Genomic DNA, 14,765 nt, shown 5'->3' on the forward strand with positions numbered 1-14,765 from the left:
AAACAGCTCAGTCAGTCCTAATGGTGAGAGAGCTGCAGGATGTGGATGTGACGGCTCCCGGAGATGCATGCTTTGAATGTGAAGCCTCTTTGCCTGTGGCCAAGGCACCTACCTGGACCCTGAATGGGGAGACGCTGCATCCTGGTCCTAAAGTTGTGGTGGAGAAAATGGGAACCATTCATAGGCTCACTCTCAAACAAACATCCGAAGACATGAGCGGCACAGTGTGCTTTATCACAGGGAGAGTCAAAAGCACTGCACATCTGCAAGTCATAAGTAAGTCATATATTTTGTTATAGTAGATATAATGCACATTTATATATTGCCAAGTGAAAGTTTACAATACAGGATGTGCTTATATACTGTATCATTACCTTTACTCTGAATAGGATACGTTTTTGATGCCTATTCTTAGACTTGGAGTCTGGACTTGTTTTAATAAGAACTTGATACACACTAATAGCTTGGGCCATGTGATTTACAGTGGTATCCAGCAGAGGGTAGGGTTTATCAAGTGACTGCTGACTTATTAATCTTTTTCTTTTTCTTTTTGGCAGGTAACCACTGAGAAACAACACATAAGCACCTGAAGTGCATAATACTCAACTACGCCGCTATTTAAATACAAAAATACCAAATGAAATGATGAAACTATTAACTGTTTTAATGTCTCTGAGAGAGAGAGGTCTATAAGTAATTTATTTGAAATGCAAATTTAAAATCTTTGTTATGCTATGTTTTACACATTATATCCTGCTCTACTTGGTTTACCATTCATTACATAATTTTTAAGTTTTTCTAAATGAATGATCAAACACATTGTGCTTTATAGGCTACACAAAATGAACAACACCAGGCCAGACACCCAGACATGTAATTCAGCCATGTTGTTACGGCTTAAATTTCTTGCACAGTAATTTGGTATTTTATTTTGAAATTTGTGTACTATTGTATATCCTTGTATAGATATCCTTTGTGTTGTTTTTTAATTCTTGTTTTGTGGGATGCAGATTAATGTGAGGTTAAGGCGAAATATAAATGTGCAGGGCCAAAGATGATCAAAAGAGGGTTTGGGACGGAAAGTAACTTCAGCATATATAGCAAAGACACTGAATTCAAGAATACAGACATTTCACAAAGTAGGGAAACATTTACAAATAAATGAAAAAGGTTTTGATAGTTTTAGTTGTTTGCTTCTGTTGTAATCAGAAGGTATGTCACAATTCTTGCCTTTTACTTGAGTATCCGAATAAAGTGCTGCAATTTTCCCTTGTTAAGCAATATCTTTGAATGGAATTTGAAAACTAATTTTCTTGAGGAGTGTTCTATTGTCTCTTTTTTTAGTAAAGTACACAAAATGTCCCTCTTGTACCTTCAAGCTGTTCCAAACCGATAGGCCTATGACTTTCTTAATCTTTTCTATATAAACCTTTCTATTTCTATATTTTATCAGTGCATTCTCTAGTGTTACAGAAAAAAATGATGATAATAATAATAACAGAGTCATTGTGGTTAAGTTATTTGAAATGGTTTGTATCTTAACAGGTCACAAACACCAGAAAGTTTTTACTTGCTTTGTAGCCAACCTCTATAACCATTGAACTCGATTGTCTGAATCATAACACCTAAATTAATGTTTTGTTTTGTTTTATTACATACTATTTAACACATCCCAGAACCCTAGTTTTAGAAGCAGTTTTGGAAAAAGGCTAAGGGGGGGAAAAGTATCACCTTATTTTTCAACGCGGAAGTTGAATGTGCGAGACTTCCGGTTTATTAGCCGCTAACAAAGCACGGTAAAAACTGTTTGCACTACAAACCAGTGTGTTCATAGTTAAGATGATACATTAAAATAATATGGTAAGACACACCAATTTACAATATCAAGCAGCAAAACCAGCTGTTTTTACATCTAAAAATGACACCGAAAGCCAGACCAATAAAATTTACAAATGGCCGCGCACGCTCTTGCGAAAAAATAAACTGGATTCAAATTTAGAAACATATAAGCTATCAAACATCTTTGCATTAAAAAAAGCACTGTACATTTTCATTTTAAAGAAAAAGTCAAAAGGTAATATGTACAACTTTAGGTAAATGTGTATGTTTAAAGTGTATCACCGTATCCAAAAATAGTTTTGATGGCTCTTAGTTATTTTAAGTGATATATTACATTTTCACACCGACTTGAAATTAAATTTGTGGTTGTATGTTTAAATGTATTAACATTTGGTCAAAGATTATTTGCACAGGGCATTTCATTATTGTTATTGGAAAAAAAAAAATCTTTGTGACGCTAGAGGGAGCCAAGCGTTCAAATAAATGTAAACGGCGCAGCCTAAGTTTTAAAGGCAGCAAGTTTTTAATTCCAGTCTTCATTTTTCTATATAATGCCTCGAGTACTTATAAAAAGGTAGACTTGCTGTAGAGCACATTAAAATAGGCTATGAGGAAACTGACTACTTGCTCATTGCAGATAATACAAGTGAAACAATTCACAAAGCTACAAGCACTGAAGCCTATCCACTATCACATTTTTGTTTTGGAGAACAAAGAAGTATTACACGTTTCTTATTCAACAATTACACGTTAAGAGAAGTGCATTTGTGGCCCCTCTCATGCATCTATGAGAATATTGAAAAGGCAGCGTATTATTCAAAACAAGCACTACCAAGACTATTACATAACCTCTGAAAAACATGGGCCTGGGTTGGTCCTGTTGCATAAGCAGACTAGTGTGAGAAGTCCTACTGAGATTGATGAATAGTGAGACCTCGGAGAATGTACCAAGTCAGATATGCGATTTAGTAACATGTTCTCTTCAGCATCATCAGTTTCAAACGTTGAAAGACTCTATGTACTCGCGTACCAATTATATTTAGACTTAAGTTCATTGAGGTTTCATCATTTCTTAGAAACAGTGGATTTTAAGTAACATTTTGAATGACTGACATTGAGGGGTTTTTGTTTGTTTTTTTCATTTCTTCAAGAAATTTGATTTTTTTTGGTTCAAAAAGGTAAAAATAGCTTTAAAAACTTTCATAATGATTTATGTTAACGCATTTGTAGAAGACAACCCAAATAACGTATACACAAACCATGCAACTGAACATCCAATACTACTGGAAATAATACCAGAATAAAATACAGGGTTTGATTCAAGTACAAAAGAGAAAAATCAGTTGTGCTTTTGAAGAATCAAATAACACTCAAGCTGCTCTTTAAACTTTTATGAATAACAAAAATCTTTTTTTCTCCATGGCACAGCACTATTTTCATTAATATCACAAATATAGGGATGGCAAATGTTTCACCATCACCAAATCTATTTAAAAAGTCAAACACTGACAAATGGACAAAACACCAGTATTAAAAACCATAACATCACCTTTCCACTCTCTCCCGGACACATGAACATCACCGTTATATCTCGAAACATCAATATTGGCACTTGCAAAACAATCAACTCAGATAGTGCTGAGCAAGTATACGATCCCCATAAGGAAAACCATCCATATTAAATGGCAACTAACAAGAAGGCACGTCAACTGCACATTAACAGGGGCTCTCCAGTCCACGGTACGGCATGCTTACAGCAATGCCAAAATCACTTTCTCAATGAACCATCTGACAGCTTAGTGATCTAATGGAGAGTTAAGGCATTACAAGTCGAACATCTGTTTCCATTGACAAATCAAGATTCGATTCCAGTATTCTTTACTCGTTTTGATTAATATAAACACACAAATGGCATACTGTTATGAATTTAAAACTACACAGTATCAGACAAACTGATTTTGTAAATAAGACCACTTTGATATTGTCTGACAAATTTTTGCTACAGTAATTTTAAGGCCACGGTGAATGGCCTCACATTAGACAAAATAAAGCATACTGTATATGATTCAAAAGGTGCATTAGTTTAACCTTCGGAGTGAAAACAGGCCGTGTGACACAACAAGTGCCAGACCAATTTCCCTTTGCTTACATCTGTTGCTTTGTGAAACTTGAATTTCAAGTGCTGGCTGATTGCATCATGAGTCTTTCTTATCTGATTTAGAAATTGGAGGAGGAAAAAAAAACAAAAAAAAAAAACATGATTTTTGGATGAATGCTTGTTTTAGAGTCCAATAAAGCTGGCTAGATTAAAAGAAAAGACGGCATATTATTCCATGTGATTGCCATTTATGGTTTTGTCCTTACTTGAGATCTTGAACCGATCTCCTCAAATAACCAACCAAAGAGGACAATCAACTTTTTTCATTTTAACAGGGCTTCCCTCAACCATGAAAATGAAAGAGTTGCAAAGGAGTAACACATTTTTGAGTGAATCGCACAAAGACATACATAGGCCACATTTCCCCCTAAAATCAAGAGTAAAATAAATACAAAATATTATTTGCATAATTAAAAAAAAAGCGTACTTTGACTTTTTTTTTTTTTTTGCATTGCAAAATTAATTTTGACAATTAAGCAATTTGTCCCTCATTATTACCATAATACATCTGAATATTTTGCTTTTGTTTTGTTTTTTCTTTTTGTAATTTTCCATTATTATTCACAATGGTGATTTTCATTAGATTACTGTAATACAGTACTTTTTGCATAAACAAGCATAAATTAAAGGCAATACAACAAATACAACCATAATGTATAAATACAATACAATTTAAATAATACATATATTTTTTTTTTCTTTTACACATTACAGTAAATATAAGTTTGCATTTTTGCATTATGGCAAAATTTCGAGGGAATGTGCTTAGTTGTCAAAATGTCACACGGGCAAAAAAAAAAAAAAAAATCTCTTTCATTTTCATAAGCAAAATATAATTTCTATTGTTTGACTTCAGGGTGAAATATGCTCTTGCTCGCTTTCCTGAGATTCACGCAATTGAGTGTTAAAACAATCAGCTTCTTATTTTAAGCACATAATAGCTAAAGCAGTCCTTCACAGTTCTGTCATTCGACGACTTTTTCTCTATCAAACATCATGTGAATGGAATTCTGGGTAGGTGATGAGGACTGAGCTAATGGCTGGTCCTGTTAGGGGAAGCAGTGTGGTGCTCCGAACCCAGCAGCCTCCCTGGCCCCATAGTGACAGCTGCCCTTAGTGTCGTGCTAGCTAGTAGTCCTCTGCTGCTTCAGCACAGTGTAGACATTATCCACTTTACTCAGTCTCTCGAAGAAAGGGATGAGATCCAGCAGCTCTGTGTCAGACATGTCATCAAACCAGGAGGCTACAGGTACCTAAACATGACAGAGAAGAGTTTCTGTTAAAAGCATCACAAATTCTCAGAAGGTTTAGCAGGCTAAGCACTGCGCATAATGTATTGTGAGACCCAAAGCAGTTGTATGCGCAAAAGAAGAAAGGAAGGCAGTAACATACAGCATTGTCTGGGTGGAAGATGTAGGAGGCTGGCGAATTGTCCACAATGATGACTTTGTTGAGATCCCTGCCTAGACGGCTTAGGTCCTTGACATAATTTCCACGGTGGAACACACAAGATTCCCGGAAAAGACGGCTTCGGAAAGCTCCCCATTTGTCCAGCAGATCCGAGACGGGATCAGCATACTAGAAAAACAGAATGCTGGTAATGTGACGGACACGGTTTGACAGAGGGGCAAAAACACAACATGGAAACACCTCTCTAAAATATAGTGTGATTCTAAGATTTAAGTCGTTTGTGATGACTAGATAAAGAATATATAAATAAATCTATAAATATTTACACCACCTGTCAAAAGAGTTTGAATAGTAAGATGTTTTTTAAAGAAGTCTCTTATGTTCACCAAGCATGCATTTATTTGATTTAAGTACAGCAAAAACAGTACAGTTTTGAAATATTTGTACTATTAAAAATAACAGTTTTCTATTTGAATATATTTTAAAATGTAATTTATTCCTGTGATTTCAAAGCTGAATTTTAGCATCATTACTGCAGTCACATGATCCTTCAGAAATCATTCTAATATTCTGATTTGCAGCTCAAAAAATATTTATTATTATTATGATGTTGAAAACAGCGGAGTAGAATTTTTTCAGGTTTCTTTGATGAATAAAAAGTTCGGAAGAATAGCTTTTATCTGAAATAGCAATCTTTTGTAACATTATACATGTCTTTTTCATTACTTTCGATCAATTTAAAGCATCCTTGCTAAATGAAAGTATTAATTTCAATAATCCCCCCCCCCCTCTCCCCCGATCTTTGGATCTTTCTATTCATCAAAGAATCCTGGAAAAAAAAAAACTGATTTAAATATTGACGATAATAATAATAATAATAATAATAATAATAATAAATTAGAACAGAAAATCAGCATATTAGAATGATTTCTGAAGGATCATGTGACACTGAAGACTGGAGTAATGATGCTGAAAATATAGCTTTGATCACAGGAATAAATGGCATTTTATAATATATTCAAATAGAAAGCGGTTTTATTAAACAGTAAAAATATTTCACAATATTACTGTTTTTGCTGTATTTTGGATCAAATGAATGCAGGCTTGGTGAGCAGAACAGAGTTTTTTTTTAAACTTTTGACTTGTGTATATAATATATCTTATATAGGATATTAAGATAGAAGATATGTATTGAGTAAAAAGTAAAAAAAATTTAAATAAAAAAAAAAAATCAATGACTTCAAGATACAAGATGTATACAAGACACATTAAGATAGAAGATATGTATGGAGTAAAAAGTAAAAAAAAAAAAAAAAAATCAATGACCAAGACATAAGATATATTAAGATACATTAACATAGGATAAAGTGGATATATGTAGAGAGAGAGTTATAAGTCTTTAAAAAAAAATTTTTTTTAAGTCAATGAAATTAAGGTATAAGGTATATTAAGAAATTTTCTTTTTTTTTTAAAAAATGAATAGCAAAAAAAATATATATATATCTATGAAAACATCAAATAAATGTATAAAGCTGTATTTTTGTTACAGGTCTGCAAAGTCTATTTTAAAATAATTAAATATTTTCCACAGCTGTGGGAACCCTGTAACATCTATAAAACGTACATACTGTAAGTGCTGTTAAATCCTGTTTATTAATAAACTTAATACTGAATACCTTGCATAGTGCAAACATCAATTTGCACTTTTTACCTTGGCTAAGCTTGCAGTGAATAACACGCACTCGAACAGTTCGCCCATCCGTTTGAGGAACTCATCAACATGAGGTCTCTTCAACACATACACCTACAGAGACAGAGGAAAAACTGTTAAAGTATGAGTCATTCCTGCAAAGGATTCAACTCAGCTACTATCTGAAGGGGTAAAACCAGCATATGAGAAAAACCGGCGCTAAATCAGGTCACATTCATGAAGACACATTACTAAATAAATAAGATTTATATTAGCCTGCATCTTGAAATGATGCCTCATATAACGATGAGTTTTATATGGTCGTAGAACGATAAACCCCGTTTTAAGAGAAGCAATAAAACGGGTTGTTTTACTCTAACAACTAGGTCAGCCAAGCTCGTTTATGAAGCTGGTGGTCTCATTCCTGAACCAAGTCATCCCGAATAGGCTTTCCTGACATCATAAGCCTATCCTGGATTACTTGAAACAGGCCAAAGCCTTGTCTGTCAGCCGTCTTCAGTCCCGTGGTGCAACTGGGGCCGCTGGCCTTTAAAGGGCCAAGGCACCGTACTGTCATAGCCCGAGAGAGCAGGAGACGCGCTCTGAGGAGAGATTGATGGTCAGTGACTTCTCAGAAGCCAGTCAGGGTTTCTCCATTTCGTCAGGACCCAGAAATAGCCACCTGCTGCTCTGACCCATCAGCGGAGATGGCAACGCAACTGTCAGGTAGCACACCGAGTTAAGCGGCAATACGTAAACAAGAGAAAAAGTTTGCGCTGTTGAACACTGCGCAACAGCAGACAGACAAACAATAGAGGTCACAGGTTAGTTTGGACTGTGTGATTAATGAAGCTTAAATATCAATTATTTTTTGATAATGTAATGTAATCACAATTGTTAATTCTAAAGAACAGAAATTGCATTAAATTAAATACTTATTCTCTGCATGCCGTTTTTTTTATTTTTTTTTTATAAAGGAAGCCAGTAACGGAAATATGACAATGCTCACATTATAATCAACAAAGCTGTCTGTGCAGATCATCACAGTTTCACACACTAAGAACAGAAGTGAAACATAAAACGTTCATCTAATTAGGATGAGTAATGACAGGCCTACGGACTTATTTAAAACCTTATAAGTCAACACTGCAGTCATGCAATTCTCATCCATTGCCAAAACATGTAAATACATTATTTTGATTGAACACTGTAATCAAAGGATTTCAGCCTGGAGTCTGTGAACACCAAGGAGTCAGCAAAAGGGTTGCTTTAACACACTGTTTAATGCAGCTCAGAGGGACATGTAATGCTTTAACCTGCAGCTACAAATGCATAAATATTGTTTTGATATTTTAAACAAAACGTTGATAACTGATGTTTGAAATTAATTAAAAAATACTTTAAATGTGAAATTAAAACCGCCAGCAGGTGGCAGCAAGCCACTGTTAATAAGTGAGTCAATGCGATTGAACCAAATCATTTAAACGGTTGACTCATTCAGGAACGAAACACCGTCATGTTGATCAGAGACACAAAACAGCACTGTGGCTGTGTTTGGATTTATATTTGTTGGCGAAATTGAACAAAAACAGGCAATATGCTGTCTAAAACGCAAGTCTCTTAATTAACTTCTTGCTTATTGAACTGTTGTAAAAATCATTTGTAATCATGCTGATTTTTGGAGAGCAAAAACTGCACTCTTCTGTGATATTGATTAACTATATGAAATTATGTAAATATATACATTTTCTGTCCCCATATTAGTGCTGGGCGGTATACCGGTTCATACCGAATACCAGTGTTTATTTTTCTTATGATATGAATTTTTAAAATACCGCAATACCGGTGTTATTTAAATAACGTTCGGAACGCGACACACTGTTTGAGAGGGGTCTCTTTTCACTGTTGCATTGTGGCGAGGACAGCTGTATGTGTTACAAAGCGTGAAGGTTCTGAATAGGGCTGCAACAACGAATCGATTAAATCGATAAAAATCTATTACTAAAAGAGTTGGCAACGAATTTCATAATCGATTCGTTGTGTCGCGCAACGCGGAGACATTTGATTATAAAAAAAAAAAACTTTAGTTGAGCGCGGAGCGGAGTGAACACACTCGGTCTCTCGCGCACTGATGCTAGCAGAGTTCGGCGCCTCATAGACAGGGCGGAGCAAAAATAAAAAAAAGAGTCATCCAAGGTGTGGGAGCATTTCACACTAAATAAACAGAAAAAGTGTGTTAACTGCAAACTGTTAGTTTGTCAGTAAAACTTCGTAACGCCATTGGATCATCAAGCTCTCAGCGAAACCTCGTACCTTCACCCCGCCTCCGTTCAGATGGACGCGCCGCGCACAGCCTGGAGACAGATCTCCGCTTTTTCGCAACGCAATTGCATTGCAAGACTAAAGACACGTTTTTATTCACTGGCCGTTTTTGGACCATTCATTTTTCAATCTGTTGTCATGTATAGCTACACTGCAATAAAAGCTTTTCTTACTTAGTAATTTTGTCTCGTTTCCAGTCCAAATATCTAAAAAATTTTAAATCAAGATTACTAGACAAGAAAAATGGCATGAGAAAATTAAGTGATGCTTAAAACTTCTGTTTGAGATTATATCTCATTAAGATTATTTTTCTTACCCCATTGGCAGATAATTTTGCTTGTTTTAAGCAAACAATCACTTAATTTTGAGGTGTTTTTTCAGAAAACAAGACATAATTTCTTTTGCTATTTCATGTGTCTAGTAAATGTATCTTGATTTAAGATCTTTTAGATATTTGGACTGAAAACAGGACAAAACTACTAAGTCAGAAAAGTATTTTTTGCAGTGTATATTCTGTGCTTTGTCCCATATAGGTTATTATTGACAAATATATTTGTGTGTGTTGTACTTTTTAATTTAATTTTAAAGTTCTTTTATAGCACTTGGTCATCTTAAGCTGTGTTTAAATGTGGTGTATAAATGAACCTTGCACTTACTACAATGATGGTAATAATTTAATGAATAAGCTTCAAGTGAAGTTGAGAGAGAGAGATAGAGAGACAGTGTGTGTGTGTGTGTGTGTGTATGTGTGAGAGTTTGTGAGTGTGCGTCTGCAAAAGTGTGTGCATCTGTGAGTGTGTGCGTCTGCAGTGTAGTGTAGAGAACAAGTTCTGACATTCAAACAAATTCTGTTAAATTTTCTGATCTGTATTGTTCTTTATTTTTTATAAATTATTTATTGTTCTGGCAGCTCAGGTGGCACTTTATTTTTATTTTTTTTTAAAGTCTATATATTTGGCAGATGTAAAGCATACATGTGTATGTTTTTTGTGTTAGTCCATTTTTATTTTATTTTATTTTATTATTATTATAACAGCTCAGGGATGTTCAAGGAGCAACATGTTTGTGCACTTTCTAAAGATTTTAGTTCTGTTTTTGAGTAAAGGGTTGGAAATTAATGCTTTTCTTTTCCTTTTTTATCCGATTCATCGATTAATCGAAAAAATAATCGACAGATTAATCGATTATTAAAATAATCGTTAGTTGCAGCCCTAGTTCTGAAGCTGTAGAACTAGTAGAACGTGATGAGAAGAACTCATCCACAATATCCACCGCGCGCTGCCATCAGCTCCCGCGTCTCACACACACGAGTGTGACTTTAGCACTATATTTAGCAACTTTCAGACCCTTTTAGCGGCTCTTTTCCATAGAATATACAAACTAACAAACCTAGCGAATTTTTTGGATAAACCTTAGCTATGCTTCAGTTGGAAGAAGTGGCCAGTGCTGCCTCGCGAGCGCGAGATCTGACACTTCTGACTTTTGCAGACCGTCTGACACTTCCGCATTTGTCGCCTCTCTCTGTGTCTGTTCTGTGCAGTGCGAGCGGCAGAGAAGCACCGCATTCACCGCGACTGTTTGGAATTATAAATGAGCATAGTTCGTCTGTTAATATTATGCACTTTTTTTGTTTTGTTTGTTTACTCAGAAGCAGGCAGTGCGCTGCATGAGACAAAAAAGTAATATAGCCAAAACTACCGCGTAGCCGCTCTTTAGTGTAACGCTAGATGCATGTTGATTTTATCAGATGATGTCGCGATTATAAATGAGAGTGACTCCTGGTTAACATGTATTAATGAGTCGTGTTTAGTCACTATTTAGTGTGGAATTTTTCTACAATATTTTCTCATCATGACAGTAAAATAGGGCATTCTAAGTCAATCTACTGCAGTTTTTCCTCCCTCAGTCAGTAAAAAATGTGGTTAACACCCGGTCATGCATGAAAAAAATAAATACCGTCATATACCGTGAAACCGGTATAATTTTGAAAAATACCGTGATACAAATTTTTGGTCATACCGCCCAGCACTACTCCATATCTTGAATTTTGTGATCATTCTAAATGCATTTTAATAGATTGAATCATGCAGTGAAAGAACACAAATGCACAAATCAAACCTAATAGTTTAATATGCTGTAATAGGATTAGTCCAACGAATCGTTCGTTTGTAATGTTACACCCCTAATATGTATACACACACTTTTTATTAATGAAAATGTATATTTTAGGAAGCAGGTTCGTCAGGGTGTCATCACATTTCGAAGATATTGGCATTAAAATTGGCAACTTTCATTACTGAAACAGCAGTTATAATCTTGATCTTTTTTCCCCAATTGTTTGTGCTGGCCTGACTCGGTTATTTATGAACACCCTAGTATGAGAACAGGTTATGCTCACCTGATGTACTGTCCCATCAATTTCCACTGGAATGATAAAGTCAGCATTGTTTACCGGCTAGGAAGAAAGAAAACACAATAAAACTGATTGAACCGTTTCAGGCAGAAGAAAATAAGTTAAATCTATATTGCAAGTGACTGGATCAATGACTGACAAGATGTTATTGAACATGATGTGTAAACACCCAACAGGCTCCAGTCACTATTTAGAACATTGCTACAGACCCTGAGAGTGCTCTTTAGATAGGTCTAGAAACTCAATCTCAAATGTTGAGATAATCACGTTTATGTGTTATAGAGATGTCAGGACAGTGTGACCTACATTCACAGATGTGGCATGAAGTAACATTATGCCATCTTGTGCTAAAAGATCACACTTGTTTTAATTCTGACTCGCTTTGAAAGAAGTTCACTCCATACATGAAAACTGTCATTATTTATTCGCTCTCAAGTCATTCCAAAACTGCATGCTGTTCATTTTCAGTGGCACGCAAATGAAGATTTTTAAAAATCTTTACCAAGTAGTTTATAATGACCATAACTGGTAAGCTTAAAAAAACATTAATGATGCCATGACTTTTATTCTCAGTCTACTAAAAGCATATCATGTGTTAAGATATATATATATATATATATATATATATATATATATATATATATATATATATGGTAGTGGTTACTATGAACTGTTGCACAGTACAAAGACTCTCCTTTTGTGTTCCACAGAAAGAAAAAAAATAACATGCAGATTTGAAACATGGGCGTTAAATAAATAATGACAATTTTTGGATAAACTACTTTAAACAAACAGCTTATATTTAATACACTCTATATACTTCAAGTTGACGTTCTGATTGCGAGTAGTCAAAGTCATTAGAACAGTGTCGCTTCTGACACTCCCAAGAGGAAAACATTCCTTTTCTTCCTGGCTTTCCCAAATTGAGCACATAGCACATTTATGATGTCATGCAGCAGGAGAAAAAACTTCTTCCATAAAGAGTCAAATCAGGGAATGCCGCATTTCTCCGGAAAAGTGCATGCATGCGTGTAAAAACAAACCGTAAAGGCGCCATTAGACAGAATCATTTAACCCAAAGTAGCATACTGCACTTTCTCGAGACAATGTTGATGCTTTCCTCCGGCTCAAATAAGCTTACTTGTATTTACACTGGCACAATCCCTGCTAACTCTGAAGATCGGAAAATAACTTGTGTCTGGAATCTAAAAAGAATGGAGGCAATTTTGCAATAGATGACACTTCATATTGTGTTCTTAGTTAAACATATTGTGACAGACATTGCAAGTGTTCTATTACAATGCAAACATTATATACATTATTACATTGCAGAAGAACGTTATATTGGTTCAAACTGGTGCATTATGCCTGCAAAAACATGTCTACATTAACATGCAAGAACAGATTTAACCGATACTGGAAGTGTGCTTCCTCTCTGTTTGTATAAAAGGCGACTGTTTACAGTAGAAGTCACTTAAAAATAAAAATCTAAAACAGCAAAAATGTTCATTAAAGCATCCTGCACCACTACAGTGACCAATTCGTATTTCAAAAATTAATATATTATATAATGTATAATTAATATACTATATAGACTCAAACATGTTCCCTCCCACCAACCTGTTTGGTTGGACAAACAGAAATTCTGATCTCAAACTAACGCCACTGGTTGAGATTATGCTGCTGGTTAGGCTGCTCAAACAAACAAAGCCACCGTTTTTACACTTTTCAGGGAAATCAACTTGCTTATACTTGTCTACGCATATTAATTTATGTCATCATTACTCTCTTTTATGATGAACTTGTAAGACTTGCTTTCATCTGCAGTAATATTTAGAAAAATGTTTCAGCTGCTGTTTTCCATATAATAAACCACACTGGACCAAACTGACTATCACTGTGCAGACAAGAAACACTGAAACATTTCTCTAAATATTTGAGTACTGAAGAAGAATGCAAGTCTTACAGGTTTGGAACAACATTACGGTTAGTGAGTAAATTTCCTTTTTAGGTGAAATGTCCCTTCAAGCCCGAACAGGAGAACATCAGATAAATGACACACTTCAGCTTTAAAGTTTGTGCAGTGAGTGAATGCATGCAATGGTGTTAAATATCTATCTATAACATGAGTCAAGTGTATCCCATATCCATGAGATGATTAGTTGGGCTGCCAACAGCACATGTGACATATAGTTAATTCACACCGGCTGCGAGGTATAAAGTGATGGAAAAAAGAGGGCTCAACACATTGCCTTACCTTGAATGAACTGTGGACTAGTGTTTCATCCAGATCAATGACTACACAGATCTTCCCTACATCTTTAGACTTTATCTGTGGAAGAAGTGGTTTGGCTGGGACCTGTAATAAACATTTCAAGGACACTGGTAAATAAGTAGCCAAGTTGGCATTTACAACAAGAAGCTATTTTACAGTAAAACATACAGTATAGGTACTTATGTCACAGACATTAGCATACAAATAAAGACTGGAATTGCAAGTCAGCTATACAAAACAATTTATTATTATATTATGCATCTCTAGTCTGTTAGTAGAGAAGAAATTTAGTTTTATGAGTAATATATGTAGGGCTGGCTGGTGTGACGGTATGTACAGTATGATGGACAGTAAAATGTGTCAACTGGTAAATATTTTATTTGATATCCTATACCTTTGCCTAAATATCTATTGGTGGACAGGGTTGCTTCATATTATTTAGAGCTATAAAGTCACATGGAAAAATGCAAAACACTAAGCATGGCGTGCCTAGAATTTCAAGAAAATGTAAAAGAATGATCTTTTATAATACTAGTTTAATTGTTTGAGTTTTTTTGTTTTACCTCAGGTATTAGACAATGTCACACTTTCATTTGTTATTCAAAAAAAAAAAAAAAAAATCAAGAAAAGTTGAATAGAAAAAAAAAATATTTGTAAA

At 34.9% G+C, this 14,765-nt stretch overlaps 2 protein-coding genes across 21 annotated transcripts in view; one reads left to right on the forward strand and one right to left on the reverse strand.

The window, feature by feature from the left end:
• The window catches only part of obsl1b (obscurin like cytoskeletal adaptor 1b), a 44,725-nt gene extending 43,448 nt beyond the window's left edge, over window positions 1–1,277 (forward strand). For all 19 annotated transcript variants that reach the window (XM_058786747.1, XM_058786745.1, XM_058786750.1 and 16 more), the window contains 2 exons: window positions 7–276; window positions 558–1,277. In XM_058786747.1, the coding sequence (XP_058642730.1) occupies window positions 7–276; window positions 558–568 (281 nt within the window). In that variant the 3' untranslated portion in view covers window positions 569–1,277. The remainder of the gene's footprint in view (window positions 1–6; window positions 277–557) is intronic.
• A 1,757-nt stretch (window positions 1,278–3,034) lies between these two features.
• Window positions 3,035–14,765, reverse strand: part of ctdsp1 (CTD (carboxy-terminal domain, RNA polymerase II, polypeptide A) small phosphatase 1) — a 29,729-nt gene continuing 17,998 nt past the window's right edge. For both annotated transcript variants that reach the window (XM_058786779.1, XM_058786778.1), the window contains 5 exons: window positions 14,090–14,191; window positions 11,818–11,874; window positions 7,119–7,211; window positions 5,390–5,575; window positions 3,035–5,250 (listed from right to left, as the gene is read on the reverse strand). In XM_058786779.1, the coding sequence (XP_058642762.1) occupies window positions 5,122–5,250; window positions 5,390–5,575; window positions 7,119–7,211; window positions 11,818–11,874; window positions 14,090–14,191 (567 nt within the window). In that variant the 3' untranslated portion in view covers window positions 3,035–5,121. The remainder of the gene's footprint in view (window positions 5,251–5,389; window positions 5,576–7,118; window positions 7,212–11,817; window positions 11,875–14,089; window positions 14,192–14,765) is intronic.

The sequence above is a fragment of the Onychostoma macrolepis genome, chromosome 09 (assembly GCF_012432095.1).
Source record: "Onychostoma macrolepis isolate SWU-2019 chromosome 09, ASM1243209v1, whole genome shotgun sequence".
NCBI classification, from domain to species: domain Eukaryota; kingdom Metazoa; phylum Chordata; class Actinopteri; order Cypriniformes; family Cyprinidae; genus Onychostoma; species Onychostoma macrolepis.